This window comes from Gorilla gorilla, chromosome 6, assembly GCF_029281585.2.
Source record: "Gorilla gorilla gorilla isolate KB3781 chromosome 6, NHGRI_mGorGor1-v2.1_pri, whole genome shotgun sequence".
In the NCBI taxonomy this organism is placed as follows: domain Eukaryota; kingdom Metazoa; phylum Chordata; class Mammalia; order Primates; family Hominidae; genus Gorilla; species Gorilla gorilla.
This window is the reverse complement of record NC_073230.2, coordinates 101087320-101104980: the sequence shown is the minus strand read 5'-3', so window position 1 is coordinate 101104980 and position 17661 is coordinate 101087320. Positions and strand designations below refer to the sequence as shown.

General features: G+C 33.9%; 2 protein-coding genes across 7 annotated transcripts in view; one reads left to right on the top strand and one right to left on the bottom strand.

Annotated features, from left to right (window-relative positions):
* Window positions 1-17661, top strand: part of RUNDC3B (RUN domain containing 3B) — a 194730-nt gene that overhangs the window by 68186 nt on the left and 108883 nt on the right. For all 6 annotated transcript variants that reach the window (XM_031013231.3, XM_055346846.1, XM_019031632.3 and 3 more), the window contains 2 exons: window positions 5153-5286; window positions 15055-15140. In XM_031013231.3, coding sequence (XP_030869091.1) covers window positions 5153-5286; window positions 15055-15140 — 220 coding nt within the window. The remainder of the gene's footprint in view (window positions 1-5152; window positions 5287-15054; window positions 15141-17661) is intronic.
* Window positions 1-17661, bottom strand: part of ABCB1 (ATP binding cassette subfamily B member 1) — a 208432-nt gene that overhangs the window by 190611 nt on the left and 160 nt on the right. The gene's annotated exons all lie outside the window — the stretch shown is intronic.

The window sequence follows — 17661 nt, the reverse complement described above, 5'->3', positions numbered from 1 at the left end:
TAATAATAGTACCTTTTTAAAGGAAAAGTTTCTGACCTTTTACAGAAATGGAAATTTTCTGTTTGATAAAATACTGGATAATATTAAACTGGCTTTTATAAATTAGCAGTAAGAAACTTGGGATTGCTGCTACAAAGTTTAAAGTGAGAACTCCACAAGTTTTTTAAAGGAACCAATTTTCTTTAAGTATCTGAAAGCTTTTGCAGTGACATCAGAGTGGTTTATTAAAATGTGGTAGGACTATCTTGTCTTTTGTTGATTGTCTAGATGAATAATAGCTCAAAGGTAATAGTCTTTAATATTGTCAAGTAGGTGATATATTTTAACTAACAGAACTTTCATTTGCGAAATCAGTTTATCATTCACTTTTTACATAGGTAAGCACTATTACTAAAGATGGGGAATTAAGTCACTTAACAGATTCATTTATATTTTTCTTGTATTATGAAAAGATCTTGTGTCAGCTACTGCTTAGTAGAGAACCACTTTAGAAAAATTAATTTCTGTTCTTAGAAGGTCTTATTCTGGCCATGAAATAAGATACAAACAAAACACAGACATATTGCAAAGTGTAAATAGATATCTCACTTAAAGAGTATAGAAGAGTAATTTTAGAGTAACATTGGACCCTGGAGATCACAGGCAATTTTTAGGTCCTAAAGATGAGGCAATTTAGTTGGAAAGATAATCACATAGCTGGTCAGTAACAGATTGTCTTTTAGTCTAGCAAACTTTTCACCATTTGTTTCTGTGCCTAAAGATGAATAGAGTTGGATTGATGGGATGGGAATATGTTTTTAAAAGCTCGTTTAACTTTCTCATTGGGAAAATGTTAACTTCCAAGAATACTTATAATTGAAAGCATATTGTATACCTGTATTCATTGAGAACTTTAAAAAGGGAATTCCGTTAATGACAGCATATCTCATCTTTGGAATAACATTTCTTCAAGATATGGAGTAGTCAGTTTCTTGCTATATGATTGTCTTTTGTGGTTATTTTTAAAGGAAGTCAAAGTATTTGAGGAGTGGTTATTTATTACTTCAATATTTATTTTTAAAGGCATGAGTAGCTTGTAACTTTGTTTTTAAATTTTCCTGTTAAATACAGGTTGTAGACTTTTACTAGCAGTTAATCTGTATTTACATAAAAGTGATGTTCGAATAATATCGCAGATAACTCATTGAACACATCTATTATATTGAACTAAATTAAACCTTTCTTTAGATGCAGAAATTAATTATTTAGATGAAATCCTAGGATATACAGGCAATTTACATGAAAGCTTGTTTGGAGGTTCTAGCAAGAGAATCTACCTTCTCTTGAAGAATATCTTTCTGAATGTGAAAAATTCAGTGTCTTGAATTAAGAGCTTCACTTTGGAAGTGATGCACATGGAAAAGGAAGGAAGCCAGAATCAAGCCAAGTCATCCTCACATCTAATTTGTAGAGCAGATAAATGTGTTATGAAGATCTTGGTGGTTGATTTATGGCCCTGAAAGTCATGATGATATGCCATCCTGTCAATTGCTTAGTTTCTCAGTTTGTAATCTGGGAAATCTTTTCATTATCTTTTGGGTAAAAGTCCTTGTAGATAGTGTGCCCTACCTATAGCAGGAGTTCCAAGGATTTAGTGCCCACACCTCTCTGCTTAACCTAACTCTAGTTTTCTAGTTTTTCTGTCTCTGTTTTCTCTCCTCCAAAACAGGGCTTTTTTAATACTCTTTGGTTTTCAACAGCTCTACTTTGAAACATCCTACAAGTTATTTTCTTCAGCCATCTGAAACTAAGGAGAAGATTTAAAATAACATTACAGGAAAGCAAACCATGTCCTATGCCAAAGTCCTGGACCCTTGTACATTTCCTTAAAACGGAAAATCTTCTTGTTCATGGACAACCTATGCTTTATCTTTCTCTGTGGTTACCTATTTGGATTACCACTATACGTGGTTGCCATTGGCTAATACAATGTTGTATTTTCCCTTGCCTATTTCTCTGACTTCTGTTTCCCATATTGTCTTTTTAGAGAGACTTAAACTCACCACAGAATCTTGGTGATACTCTTTCCTTAAGATTCTTTCCAGTGTGTAGTACTTCATTTCTTGAGGGAAGTCTGGCAGCTGTAGCTCTCATTTTGAAATTATAGAATGATCCCAAATAATAGAAGTCAAGGAAAATGAGTTGAAGTTAGAAACATTTGAGGAAGTAACTTTAGAATGGTTGATGATGGGAGTAAAGTTGGATTAGGGAGTAAGTTTGGAAGATTTCTCTAGATTCCAAAGCAAGTAATGTGAAGAATTTAACTTTGCATCTCATTCCTACTTCATTTTGTGATGCAAGGAGAGCTTGGTCCCTGTAACTACTTGTATGATTACAGTAATAACAGTAGTAATAATTAACACTTATTTTGAATTTAGTATTCACTAGACTCTTTGCTACTTGCTGCACATACATGATCACATCTAATCCTTACAACAGTACTATCCAGTAGGTACTATCATTATTTTCAATTTACAGAAGAGGCCCAGACTCATAGAGTGAACCTAAGTCATTTTTTCAAGATCCCATAGCTAGAAAGTGATCTAGTTCAGGTCCACCGGACTCAAAGCCCATGTTCTTAACCACCAGTCACCCTGCTTCCCCTCCAAATGGCTAACAAATTGATGACATGAAAAGTGCCCTAGAGACAAACTATATTGAGGCATTATATCAGGAAATTTTTAGTTAAAAGAAGAGAGGGAGCAGAAGAAAGTGATGGAGAGAGATTAAGAGGGAGAAGTCTGTAGATTTCTATTTGTAAGTAGCAAAATTTTATTTTATTTTTAATTTTTTATTGATTTTTTTTTTGAGACGAAGTCTCAGTCTGTCACCCAGGCTGGAGTGCAGTGACACGATCTCGGCTCACTGCAAGCTCCACCTCCCGGGTTCACGCCATTCTCCTGCCTCAGCCTCCCGAGTAGCTGGGACTACAGGTGCCTGCCACCATGCCTGGCTAGTTTCTTTGCACTTTTAATAGAGAGGGGGTTTCACCGTGTTAGCCAGGATGGTCTCCTGACCACATGATCCTCCCACCTCGGCCTCCCAAAGTGCTGGGATTACAGGTGTGAGCCACCGCACCCGGCTGCAAAATTTTATTTTTAAAGAGACATTGAATTATGTAGTTATTAGCATAAAGATTTATAGATGCATTTGTTTTTATTTATATAAAGAAAAATATATTTGTGCAAAATATTTGATGTTTGTAATCTGTCATGCAAACACTAGCAGAATGTTATCAAAACTATTGCTATAAAAAGATACTAATTGGATTTTTTTAAATTTAAGTTTTTGTGTTCATTGCATTTAAGGTTATCTGTGTTGTGCTGATTTATAAATTTAATTTTTCAACAAATATTTATTGAGTGCCTACTGTGAGCCAAGCAAGCACTGTGTCAAGTGTTAGAGATTGATCTAAAATAAGACAAAATTCCTGCCTTAGTGATCTTACCACCTAATATGTGAAATAATCAAGTAAAGAAATACTTTTGAGGAGAAGTAAGCACAGGGTCCTGCGCCAACAGAGGGACTAGCTGTTGGGATCATACATGGGTTTCTGGAAGAGGCCTTTAAAACACCCTGAATAATGAATAGAAGTTACCTATCATGACTTGTAGGATTTCTGTTGGTTGATTAATAATAAGTACATCACTAGAAATACTAGGGGGTGATTTTTAAAAATTCAAATGCTTACATCTTCCCCTAAAGATTTTGATTATTCAGTTTGTGGGGAGGCTAGACATGAGTATTTTTTAAAAGCAGTCCAGTTACACTAATGTTCTGCCATGGTTTGGAACCACTCAGATATTATCTCAGACATTGGTCCTAAAATGGTGCTTGCTGACAAGAACACTTCTTGATGTTGCTGTAGAGAAGTAATTACTGAGGAAGGGAGGATTTAAAGTAAATAATTAAATCATGATGAAAAAAGCACTTATTTCAAAATATGAAAGCAAATCTTTCTACATGAAGATTAAACAACTTTCCTAGGGAAGACTAGTCATACTAGACAACTAAAGAAAGTATTAAGATGTCTCTCATATTCCACTTAAAAATACTGAGTGTAGAAAATGTTTCCTGTGAGACTAATATTCAGAGTCCTGTATAGAATTTTTTTTTTACAGAGTCCTGCTCTGTCACCCAGGCTGGGGTGCAGTGGCTCAACCTCAGCTCACTGCAACCTTCACCTCTTGTGTTCAAGTGATCCTCCTGCCTCAGCCTCTCTCAAGTAGCTGGGATTACGGGCATACACCACCATGCCCAGCTAGTTTTTGTATTTTTAGTAGAGATGGGGTTTCACCATGTAGGCCAGGCTGGCCTCGAACTCCTGGCCTCAGGTGATCCACCCACCTTGGCCTTCCAAAGTGCTGAGATTACAAGCATGAGCTACCATGCCCAACCATAGAAATATTAATACTAATATAACCTATGCACAATAGAACATTTGGTCATGAAAGGATACATAGTTAGCCAAATCTGAAAGATTACAAGTTTTTCATGAGTTCTTAACTGGAAGAGAGCAAACAAATGACAGTTAAAGGGGAGCTTTATAGATGAGAATGATTGGGTAGGTGGTTATGCATTATTAGTGAATATAGGATGCTAATTGATTTTATTTATTTATAAAGTAAACCACACATTGTATACCTTTTTTGAAGTATCCTTATGAAGAGAAGAAAAGAATTATGGTGGTGGGGTTTTTTTTTCTGTTTTTTTAAATAGAGAAAGGTTTAGAATTCAATTGGTGACATTTATTAATGCTTAACTAGAAGCGCAGGAAGGTTCCTGTGTGCTGTTTAAGCGACTGTATTAGACAAATAGGATGTTAAATGGCAAGATATTTCTAGTGTCTAGTCCCTTTCATTTAGTTTGATTTTATTGTTAAGACTATGATCCAGACTCATTAGGTAAATTAAGTAAATTTTCCAAAGTAACACCACTAGTTAAAGATAGAATAGGACTAGATTTGAGGCTTTTTGACACCTAGATTGGTGGTGCCCTTGCCATTATAGTTCACTATATTACCTTTATTTTTCAGAATTTTATTGTTCTTGCATTTTCAAGTCTAGTTTTATTTTACTTTTTAAAATCTTATATCACAATTTGTCTCCTGAAGGTCAAGTAACCTGGTTTGGTTATGAAAGTCCTCGTAGCTTCTGGGACTATATCAGAGTGGCTTGCCGGAAAGTTTCACAGAATTGTATCTGCAGCATTGAAAATATGGAAAATGTCAGTTCTTCTAGAGCTAAGGTAAGACATTGGTTAGAGACTCGTTTCTATTTTTTTTTTCATTGCATGTATTTGGAATAGCAGGAAGGTGTGAAGCTACTTACTATGAATTTCCTTTTCTTAAGAAGCATAATAAAATACTTCCTGTTCTGTGATGTTTCTACATTTCTTGAATTGTCTAAACTAGTGGCTCTCAAATAATGTTCAGCAGAACCCTGAAGATGTCCAAGACCCTTTCTTTAATGGGTACATAATGTCAAAAATATTTTTATATAATATCAACCTGTTATTTGCCTTTTCGCTGTGTTGATATTTGCACTGCCAATGCAGACACAATGGTGGATAAAACTGTTGGAACCTTAGCACGAACTAATGCAGTGACATCAAACTGTGCAAGCAGTCTTGAGTTCTTCCCCACCATGCACTCAGTATTTTCTTTTAAAGGCAGTTTCAACTTAAGAATGACCATGATGGTGCGGGAAACATTAATTCTTATTAAATCTCAACTTTGAGGATCTGTCTTTTTAATATCCTGAGTAATAAAATGGGAAGTATGCATAAAGCATGTCTGCAACATACCGAAATATGATGGTTGCTTCAAGAAAAACACTTGTACAATTCTTTGAATTGTGAGCTGAACTAGATGCTTTTTAATGTAATATGATTTTACTGAAAAGAAAAACTTGTAAATCATAATTTTTTGGACTTAGGCATTTGACAGATATTTTCTCAAAAAAAGAAGAAGAAGAAAGAAGTGAGCCTATTACTTCAAGGAAACAGCTGACAGTATTTGTTGCCAATGGTGAAATTAAAGCTTTTAAGTAAAAACTAGAATTTTAGAAACTTGTGTTCACCATCTTAAGCTTCATAGCTTCCCAATATAGAAAAGCTTTTTTAAAACATTGATGTTGATATCAACAAATGTATTTTTAAATTATTTAATGAAATGTGTCAACATTTGATGGAACTGCATAACTTGTATTTTCCAAATGATCAATTCGTGGAATTACAAAATCATGTATGGGTAAAAAGATCAATTCAAAGTGCAAGGTAGGTCAGTAGATTTAATGTACTATAGTATGAAAAAGTCATTAATATGATTACAGAAACTTACCATTTAGTGAGTTTTGATCTAGAACAAAAGAAAATATCTACACTTATCTGAAAAGACTATTAAAAGATTCCCTTTCCAACCATATATCTGTGTGAAGCTAGATTTTCTTCATATACTTCAACCAAAACAACACATTGTAACAGATGGAATGCAGAAGCAGATATCTAATTATCTTGTAAAGACACTAAAGAGATTAGAAAAAAATGTAAAACAGAGATACTTTTCTCACTAATATTTTTGTTTAGGAAAAATAGTTATTTTTCATAAAAATGTGTTATTTATGTTAACAGGTAATGGGTTTATTGTTTTGTTTTATTTTATTTTATTTTATTTTATTTTATTTTATTTTATTTTATTTTATTTTATTTTATTTTATTTTTTAGGGACAGGGTCTTGCTGTGTTGCCCAGGTTGGAGTACAGTGATACTATCATAGCTCACTGCAGGCTAGAACCCCTAGGCTCAAGTGATCCTCCGACCTCAGCTTCCTGAGTAGCTGGGACTACAGGTGCATGCCACCATGCCTGGCAAATTTTTTAAATTTTTTGTAGAGACAGTATCTCTCTTTGTTGCCCAGGCTAGTCTAGAAATCCTGGCTTCGAGCAGTCTTTCTGCTGCAGCCTCCCAAAGTGCTGGATTACAGGCGTTGAGTCACCATGACCAACTTGTTATTTTTGAATTACCTAATATTTAAGTTTCCAGTTTTGACTTGTGATACAGTAAATTTGGTAGATATAGCCTACATAAAACTTCCTTGGGGTCCTCAGTAATTTTTAGGATTATAAAATGTCTGAACTATTAAGTCAAATGGATCGAACATCCCAAAACCAAAAATATGAAATCTCAAATGATCTCAAAACTAAAACTTTTTGAGCACCACCATGATGTTCAAAGAAAATGCTAAATGGACCATTTAATGCAAATATTCCAAAATCAGAAAATACTCAAAATCTGAAATACTCTTGTCCCAAGCATTTTGGAAAAGGTATACTCAACAGAAGGTTGAGTATACCTAACTAACTCAACTAACTAACTTAACTCAGGTGTCAAATAACTAACTCAACTCAGGTATCAGCTTTAATGTAGTAGTTGTATTTATTTTTATTGAATTGTCAGAGTAGATTTATTATTTTGACATTTAGAAATTACAGAATGAAACATTAAGTAGAAAATAAAGATTGAAAATTGATATTTACAGTTTTAAGATAAAGACATAATTCATTATCTCACAATTATAGAATTATAAATTATGTGTCTATGTAATAACCGAAAGTATAACAATTATCTTTCCAAATTATAATTTCCAAGTTTTTTGTTCTTGCATCCTTTTTATTTAGGATTTTTTTTTCTTTTGGAAAATTTTTGATCAGCAAAACTGATGAAGATATGTTCAAATTAAATATTTTGTAAGCACGAACTGAGTATATGTTTTAAAAACCAAAATCTATAATGTTTAAATGTAGTGACATAATTAGAAACACAGGTAAAACATTTTTAACTCCTTAATATGAAAGTATACTTTTGGATACAGTTAATAGCTATGATTTTTGTCACCTTTTCGAGACTATAACTATAAAGTTCACTTGTTAAAGCCACTGCTCCCTCCTGCCAATCTTCAACCAAGGGGTTGTAGCAACAAGGAACTTCCTGCTTCAATATCTTTCAACTCTCTCAGGTTGGATCAGTTTTCTTCTCTGTCTCACGTTTTTAAACCAGTAAATTTCTTCATTTGTAAATTAATTATAGATTTTCTTTTTTTAATTAAATTTTTCCGTCAGATATTTAAATCCTATTTTTATTACATATTAACAGATGTCTTTTTTGTCCCAACTATTGTCCTTTGACCTCTGTTTCCTCAAACTACTGAATTTTTAATTCATTTACTTACTTTTTAATTTTTGAACTACAGATTTTTAAAATATGCAATGTGAATTCCCCTTTGCATCTTAGGTGAGTTTTATCAGTTTTCCGTTTTTTTTTTTTTTTTTTTTTTTTTTTGAGACAGTCTAGTTCTGTTGCCCAGGCTGGAGTGCAATGGCACGATCTCAGCTCACTGCAACCTCCACCTCCCAGGCTCAAGCAATTCTCCTGCCTCAACCTCCTGAGTAGCTGGGACTACAGGCATGTGCCACCACACCTGGCTAATTTTTGTATTTTTAGTAGATACAGGGTTTCACCATATTGGCCAGGCTGGTCTCGAACTCCCGAGTTCAAGTGATCCGCCCGCCTCAGCCTCGCAAAGTGCTGGGATTATAGGCGTGAGCCACAGCACCCAGCCTCAGTTTTCCTTTTATGTTTTCTTTATGGCTTAAGAATTATATCTACATTTCTTTTGGCTAAGGTTTAGGCTAAGGTTAAAGATTAGCTGTAATTTGAATGAATCAAGTCTATAAAAAGTATTCTAGATGCTACATAAACATTCTCATTTTCAAATCAAAAGTAGGAGAGAGGAACATAACAGTATATTCTAAACCCTTTCGATAGAGGGGAGGATATATTTATAAAACTAGCATATCCCAAAATACAAAAAGTAATTAAGAAGTTAACAAACATTAGAAATGTAGCATTTGGACCTGGGTGGACCAAAGAAACCCAAACCCTAGCTGACCAACTCTCTTAACAAGGCTCTTGGAACTAATCCTTGCACAGCAATATGTTATCTAGCAGAGAGTTAATATTTATTATGTGAAGTACTGGTATTGAGTATCAAAACACCACAGAACAATCATGTTCCAAATCCTGCATTTATATCTTTGTTTTGCTCAGGCCTCAAACAGATTCCATTTAGTGGGGAAAGAGAATTATTTGAGTTGCCTAGTTATGCTGGGAAGAGTCTGTGGAGAAAGATTACCTCTCTTTATTCATTGCAGTGAAAAGAGCAGTTTACTTAATCTACTCAGTAAGTCACATCTCACGTCTCTGGATTGAAGGATTAAACAAATGCCTCAGATGGTAGGTTTATTGAGGCTTAGAGCTGCAATCTTGAATGACTACTAGTATAGTGTCATTTTGCCTTGACACATGTGAAAAGATATTTCAGAACTGAAGCACTACATTTGCCTGGTGAACAGTATACAGTATACAAGTACACTTTTATCACAATTGTATCACTATTATCTGTCCTGGTACCACTTAGATTCATATTGTAGAAGCTTGTCACCATGGACAATCTCATACTTTTGTCTAGGTTAAGATCAATGGGCCAGGCGTGGTGGCTCACGCCTGTAATCCCAACACTTTGGGAGGCTGAGGCAGGTGGATCACCTGAGGTCAGCAGTTCGAGACTAGCCTGGCTAACATGGCAAAACCCTGTCTCTACTTAAAATATGAAAAATTAGCCAGGAGTGGTAGCGCATGCCTGTAATCCTAGCTACTCGGGAGGCTGAGGCAGGAGAATCGCTTGAACCCAGGAGGCAGAGGTTGCAGTGAGCCGAGATCATGCCATTGCACTGCAGCCTGGGCAACAGAGCGAGACTCCATCTAAGAAAACAAACAAACAAAACAACAACAAAAAAAAAACAGTGAAATGCTAACCATTCCCTTTCTCTGCTGTCTGTGACTAGTTTAGCCATAAGACTTAAACATAGCCTAACAATAGAGTAAAATATTTGAGTTGAGGATCATGTTTGTAATCTTTGTGTCTTCAGTACATTTGCAGCTATTATTTCTGTCATATGCAGGTGTTATGGAACATGAGACTTTTATTACATAAATTACTTAGGTTTCACACTAGAATCAGCACTCTTAGAAAAATGACTTTATCTCAGCAGGCACTGACTTATCTCATTCTTTTCTGAACTCACCCATCTTCCGCATCTGCTCTTGGGTCATATGCTCTTATAAACATATTATATGATCCCTGAAAAAAACCACTCCCAATTGAGTCTTTAGTTACCACTGTTACTAACCTTGCAGATATTTACATTGGGTTTTCATGATATTCCAACTGATTTCAAGTTCAAGAAATCCCTTCTCCTTCTTGCTTTTTCATTTTCTTGGCCCCAAAATATGAGCCTTGTACTGTTCCTGAGTTCTTCCTGTCTTCTTGCATATTTTGTGAGGGATTGTCCCCCCATTTTCTTTGTTTTTAATAGCAGTTCTTGTTTTTAGCTAGATTTGGCTTTCTTAGGTTTCTGGTTGCTTATCCTGTACATTCCTTCGTTGTTGAATTAGACCAGTTTCAGAATATGCTAGTTACATCAGCCATCCACATATCCATGCATCCTTCCATCCAATAAATTTGCTGTGCAAATATTGACGAGGCTAAGCAAGCTAAAGAATACAAGATATGGCCATGATTAAAAGTCAGATATTATTCTCAGTGCAGTGGGGGAGCTACTTGAGAGTTTTTCTTTAAAGTGATAGAATACTGTAATCTGATTTCCATTTTATAAGATCAACTTGGTGCTGTAGGGATAATAAATTGAACGGAGGAGTAGAAGCAGAGAATTTATTTAGAAGGGTGTAATTGGAATCTGAAACAGAGTCGATCCCAAAGGTAAGAAAACAATCAGGTTCCAGTAATAACAGAATATCTTGTATCAGAGGGACCTACTGCTGAGAACAACTATAAAAGTTGAATAAAATATGTGAAGTAACAAATTTAAGATATAAGGGAGCAACCAAGGCATGAGAACTTGAGTGGCCACAGTCCTGGAGAGATGGATATTACACGAGCTGAGCCGCACATCCATCTTTGCTTTAGCCTAAAGTTGTTTGTCTATTCACATCCTAGGTATAGAGACTAAGCAGAAAGTTGTGGAGGTGGGGATTTTTATTTCCTTGGGCAGACAAACAGAAGTTGGAGCTTGGAACTGCCACTGAACAACAGACAAATGTGCCTGGAGTTGTGCATGCAGTTTTCCTATGGGGTTGTTGCCAACTCTAAGTCATCTGTAGCTCAAAGCAAAGTCCCATAAACAAAGCTGAAAGCAGCAGGGAAGAGGTAAAACAGCTGATTGACGATTTCACAGTCTAGTTCTGGAGAGATAGAGGTTAGAGTTCAAGGGCAAGCAAGGTGAAGGGGAACTGTAAACACTCCAGGTTTTTACTTGAGACCCCTGAAAGACAATATCTTTGGAGTAAGGGAAATTCAGAAGATTAATACAAAAAAAGGCCTAAAAGTAGTCCCCTAAATTGTGTGAGGTGATTTTCTAGTACTCTGACTGACTGCCAAAAGAAGAATCTACTCTGGAGAAAGGTAGTCTCAGAGTTGCTATAAATTTTCATACAGAATGTCTAGTATACAGTAAAAAATCATCAGGCACATCAGGAAACAAGATTGAATGACTGAAATCAAGAAAAATGAAAAAGACAATTGAAACAAACCTATGGGTGATAGAGACTTTGGACTTTTAAGCAATTTTAATAGGTTCAAGAAAATGGAAATAAATATGAATATTACTAGAGAACTGAAATACATAAAATTACTAGATTATTGGAATATGTTAAAATTCAAAGGCTGGGTGTGATGGCTCACACCTGTAATCCCAGCACTTTGGGAGACAAGGTGAGCAGATCACTTGAGCTCAGGATTTCAAGACCATTCTGGGCAACATGGCGAAACCCAGTCTCCACAAAAAATACAAAAATTAGCCAGGTGTGGTGGCACGCACCTGTAGCCCCAGCTACTCAGGAGGCTGAGGTGGGAGGATCACTTGAGCCTGTGAGGCAGAGGTTGCAGTGAGCTTAGATCACACCACTGCACTCCAGCCTGGGTGACAGCGCAAGACCCTGTCATAAAATAAAATAAAATAAATAAAATAAAATAAAATAAAATAAAATAAAATAAAATAAAATAAAATAAAATAAATACTGCAAAATATACATTCTTATCATACACCCAGAGGAGTTATATTAAATTGACCATTTTCTGAGCCATAGTTTATCTCAGTGAATTGCAGAGGACTGAAATTGTGTAAAGTATGTTCTCTAACCACAGTGGAATTAAGCTAGAATCAAAAATATGGAAAAATTACTAGAAAATGTTTATATGAGTGAAACTGAGGAGAACTTCTAAATAACCCATGGATGAAAAAATAAATCACAATTGAAATTGAAAAATATTTGGAAAGTACTGATAATGAAAATATAACATATAAAAACTTGTGCTTAGAGGAATAGGCTTAAATAGGCTTTTGTGTATTTTAAAAAAGAATAGAGGCTGGAAATTGGTTACCAAAACTTTTATCTCAAGAAGCTATGAAAAAAGAAATACATTAAAGTCAAAGTAGAAGGAAATAAATAACAGTAAAAATTCAATAAAATTGAAACAAATATATAAGAAAATCAACCAAACCAAAAGTGTTTTTAAAAAGATTAATGCAGTTGATAAGCTTCTAGCAAGACTGTTCAAGAAGATCAAAAGATAATATAAATTACCGATATGAGGAATGAAGAAGAGGCCAAGTGTGTATATCTCATGGACATTAAAAATCCTAAAAGAGGATATTATGAATAACTTCACATCTATTATATAAATTTGAAAATTTAGAAGAAATGGGAAATTTCTTTTAAAAAATTACTCACCAAAACTGACACAAAAAGGATGGAAATATCTGAATGTGTGATATTTTTGCTAAAGAAATGTAATCTATAGTTAAAAATCATCCCATTGCAAGCCCATTTTTAAATTGTTTTCTTCTGATGGGTTTTTAAGAATTCATTGTATTTTATGGATAAGAGTTGTCTGTCAGATATTTATAATTTAATTTTAATTTTCCCACTCTGTGCTTTTTTTTCTTTTTTTAAACTCTCTTAAATGCTGACAGCTCATTCCCTGAAACAGGAAAGAAGGTGGAGTGTATACGTATTAACATAATTAGGCTGGTCAGTTTGGTGGTGGTAAAATGAATTTCTTCTCTTCTAATTGTGTCTGTTTTTCATTTGTGCATAAAGTAGGGATAGTATTGTAACCTAACTCACACAATTATTGGGAGGATTACTTATCTTCTTAATGTATATAAAACTCTAAAACAGGGCCTAGCACATATTAATTACATTTTTAAATCTTGATTACTTTTACTTATTTTTTCATAAACCTTCATTTTATGGATCACCCTTATCAACTGAAAACGTCTAAATTCCTTAATCTAGTTTTTAAGTTGTTCTACTTCTTGGCCCAAACAATCTTTATAAGTCTGTTTGTCTTCTGTTCTATTAAAAGTTCCTTTGTTAAAGAAAAGAAACCATTAAAATTAGCACAACCTATCCTTACAATATAACAGGATTCCATACACATTCAAATGCAGGAAACTAAATGCAGCCCAGTTTTGTATGGATTGAAATTAATAAATCAGGAAGCAAGATTTTCCCTACATTTCTTATCTAGTAACACCATAGTCTCCTGTGCTGAATTGTCTCTGGAGAGCAACTTTCCTGACTTCATTGGTGAAATTGTAGCCTTTTGATTCAAGACACCGCTACTAGTTTCTGTGTCTTTTAGATGAAATTTCAAGAGAGAATTTTGAGACTACTGGCCAGCCAGTAGCTTACCTCTTCCTTCCTCTGTTCCAATCAGCTACAGCTAACTGCAGGTTCCCCTAGGCTTACTCAGAAGGAACAATGGACTGAGCACAGGGCAAGCTAAAAGGGATGATGAGCTTGGTAGGTAAATTGACTCGCATGCCAACCATACCCTTATCATTCATTTTCTTCCCAGTAGTACTGCTGCTTCTAGCCTGACAGGTTTTAACTACCGCCTATATTGACTCCTTTGTGACCTTTCCTATCCCATTGTTTGGTGAATTCACTAGACTTGCAGACATTTCTAGAGTATGTTTTTTTCCCTTCCTGGCAGTTGACAATCATATGTATTGATTAGTGTCACCTTTATACTGCCATTGCAGTGTTTCAATTTTCTATGTATTTAGTCTTCATGAAGTTTTTTAGAGATTTGTGAAAGAGTTGAGTGAAAATGAAAATAATTGAATTATGAAGTTCTTACTACAAATATGATCTCTTATATTCTTTAGTTCTAAATAGAAAGTCCGTAAGAAAATTAATTACTTTTAGTAAGAATTGTCTGTTTCTGTGATTCTGTGCTAGAATATGCTGGCTTCTGTTTTTTGTTGTTGTTGTTTGTTTTTCTAGTTTAAATATTTGGTAATATCTTTTAGAATTCTCTGGGGACACCAAATTCAATAGCTCATGATTTGGATTCATGATATATCATGAAATTTGGATTTTATTACTGGTTGTATAAAACCTCCCACTGGAAGGATAGGATTGAAAATTTTCTTAAATAAGTGATGTTAAACTGATTATTTGTATTAATGAGAGAGAACTCTGTTTTTCATGATTTATGAGAGGGCTTATTTTAATTAGTTTGTTGATTTGTGGTATTGAAGTAGAGAGTTATATCTTATATAATTACATCATGTAATTCAAAAGAAGTCTCTAACCCAAGTAACTCAGTATTAACGTTCTGTCCCTTCAGAGGATAGAAAGTTAGTTTGACATGCTGTACCTACCCTACATATTCAGAGAAACAAAATATATACTCTAGATAATCAAAATTTACCTATTTTATCTACTTAAACATTTTTCTTAGTCGTTATCAAATGTATATTTGGAATGGCTGTTCTTTACATATTAAAATACTTATATTTTTGATGGCACAGTGGCAAAATATTTTTTTAATTTTTTTTATATTTGATTCTTTCTTCTTCCTTTTAGGGTAGAGCCTGGATCAGAGTAGCACTCATGGAAAAACATTTATCTGAATACATCTCTACAGCTCTGAGAGACTTCAAAACAACCAGGTTTAAAAGTCCTTTTAATTTTCTCATATATATTTGAAAGAATCACCTAAAGACTCAGAAATCAGAATAGGATGAAGAATCAATTTCTAAAATCCTCAACTGTTTTATTTCCTCCTTTTGTTACTACTCAGATAAATCCACTGTCTTCTTAGGAAAATGTAATTTGTCAACTAAACATACATCTACCTTTCTGTAAAAAGATACACATTATGCCTGGAATATCCTTTTTCTAAATCATTTCTGATTCATACTCTTTCAACTCTTGAAGCTTCATTCTCCCCATAGACTATTCCCTGATGGATTTGAATTTAAGTATGAAATTTCAATAGCATCTTTTTTCTTTTCACCTCAGTATTTCCTTATTTTTTTGCTTGTAAAGAATATACATTGGCCGGGCGCGGTGGCTCACACCTATAATCCCAGCACTTTGGGAGGCCGAGGCTGGCAGATCACCTGAGGTCTGGAGTTCAAGACCAGCCTGACCAACATGGAGAAACCCCGTCTCTACTAAAAATACAACATTAGCCAGGCATGGTGGTGCATGCCTGTAATCCCAGCTACTCAGGAGGCTGAGGCAGGAGAATAGTTTGAACCCAGGAGGCAGAGGTTGTGGAGAGCCGAGATCGAGCCATTGCACCGCAGCCTGGGCAACAAGAGAGAAACTCTGTCTCAAAAAAAAAAATATATATATATATATACATATATATAGTTAATAATTTACTTATTTAATTCATATGTATAATTAATTATTGCTTATCTTTTTAGAACAATTTAAACCATTGTTTTTCTTGGATTGTATAAAGATGACATCCTGTGCCATGTGAAAAATAGGACTTTGTTAATTTTTTATGATGGTAGGAAAGGGTACATGTTAGGACAAGAGTCATTCCTAATTAGCACTCATCTGCTGATCTTTATTTGTAAAGCCACTTTTCTTCATGTCAAAAGTATTTGTAAATGAAAAGATTTAATAATTTTAATAACTTAGACATAAACTGTTTAATGTAGCCACTAACACATGCCATGTATAAATTTAAATTAATTAATATTACATAAAATTACAAATTTAGTTTCTCAAGTGCTGTATCACATTTCAGATGTCCCATTGCCACATGTAGCTAATGGTAACCCAATTGGACAGATTTAGAGTGTTTTCCTCATCACAGAAGGTTCTATTGGGCGGAGCTGCCTGAGATATTTCCAAATTACTGTTCTTTTTTCTACCTCATTAATCATATTTCTGAAAGAAAAGAAAATAATTACAACTATAAACTAGTTTTGATAGAAAAAAATAAGCATAAAGAAATCATATCTCTGAGATCTTAACTTCCATATCCTAATGCAGGGTTTGACATTCTGGATTTTGTGAAAATCTGGGCATTTATTATGACACATTCTTTCAACTAACTAGCTGGTACTAATTAAGTATCTTTATTTAGTTGCCTCTATCTTTATTGGTAATATAATAGTAAACTTTTAATTTTGTGATACAAAGAAAATAATTGTCACGATTATAAGTTTGACCAGGATAGAAAGACTTTTGGCTGAAAGAAATATTTGCATAAAGTAAATCTGATATATACTTATTTAACTTCTTTTCAAGCAACATGACACTCGAGATATTTCTAAAGATAAACAGTGAGATGATGATAAAACCTTAGACATTTGAAATGAACTTTATAAAATGAAACATTTATCATTACTAAGTTTCATTATGAAACTTAATAAGCATTGAGGATACTAAGGCTTTGAAAATGAAAACAAAGAATAGTATCAGAATCGAGTAGCTCAAATCTAAAAATCCTACATTAATTAAATCAAAATCAAGTTTGCATAGTAATCATTTCCTATGCAAGTAGAATATTGAATCAAAGTTATGATAGTCTTTTCCAAATAGAAATTAAATAATTAATAATCTCTCTAAATTGTTAGTCTTGTTTCTTAGTTTAAATGATTGGGTGGGGTAGAAATAATTCTTCAATAGATTATTTTTAGAACAAGTAGTTTAAATATTTAAAGGAAATGCTTTCTGCCTTGTTCTTAAGTGTTAACCATGCTTTTTCATAGAAAGGAAATGATTCAGCTCTAAAAAAGTACATGAAGCAAAAATATTCCTGTAACCATACATAAACATACAGTCTTCAAACAGAAACATGGCTTAGCGTACAATGTTCATATATATGTATCTAATACATAGATATATGCACACATACGTATAATATTTACACATATACATTTATCGAATAATAGGATTTAAATGTGAATATAATGGCTTTGTAACTCTCAAGAAAGGAAGTAAGTAGGGAGTTATTTCAAAGTTTTTATGTTAGAAGTTAACTAAAAACTGCGGAAAAAAAATCTTATTTTTCTCCCCCCTATTTACACAAATTTTTTTTTACTGAGATGAAACCAAAGAAATTCTTAATTCTAATTAAATTTGATTGCAAACTTCTAGTCAAGACAAATATATCCATAAGATTAGATTTGTAAAATACAAACAATTAGAAAGAGTGTTTGTACC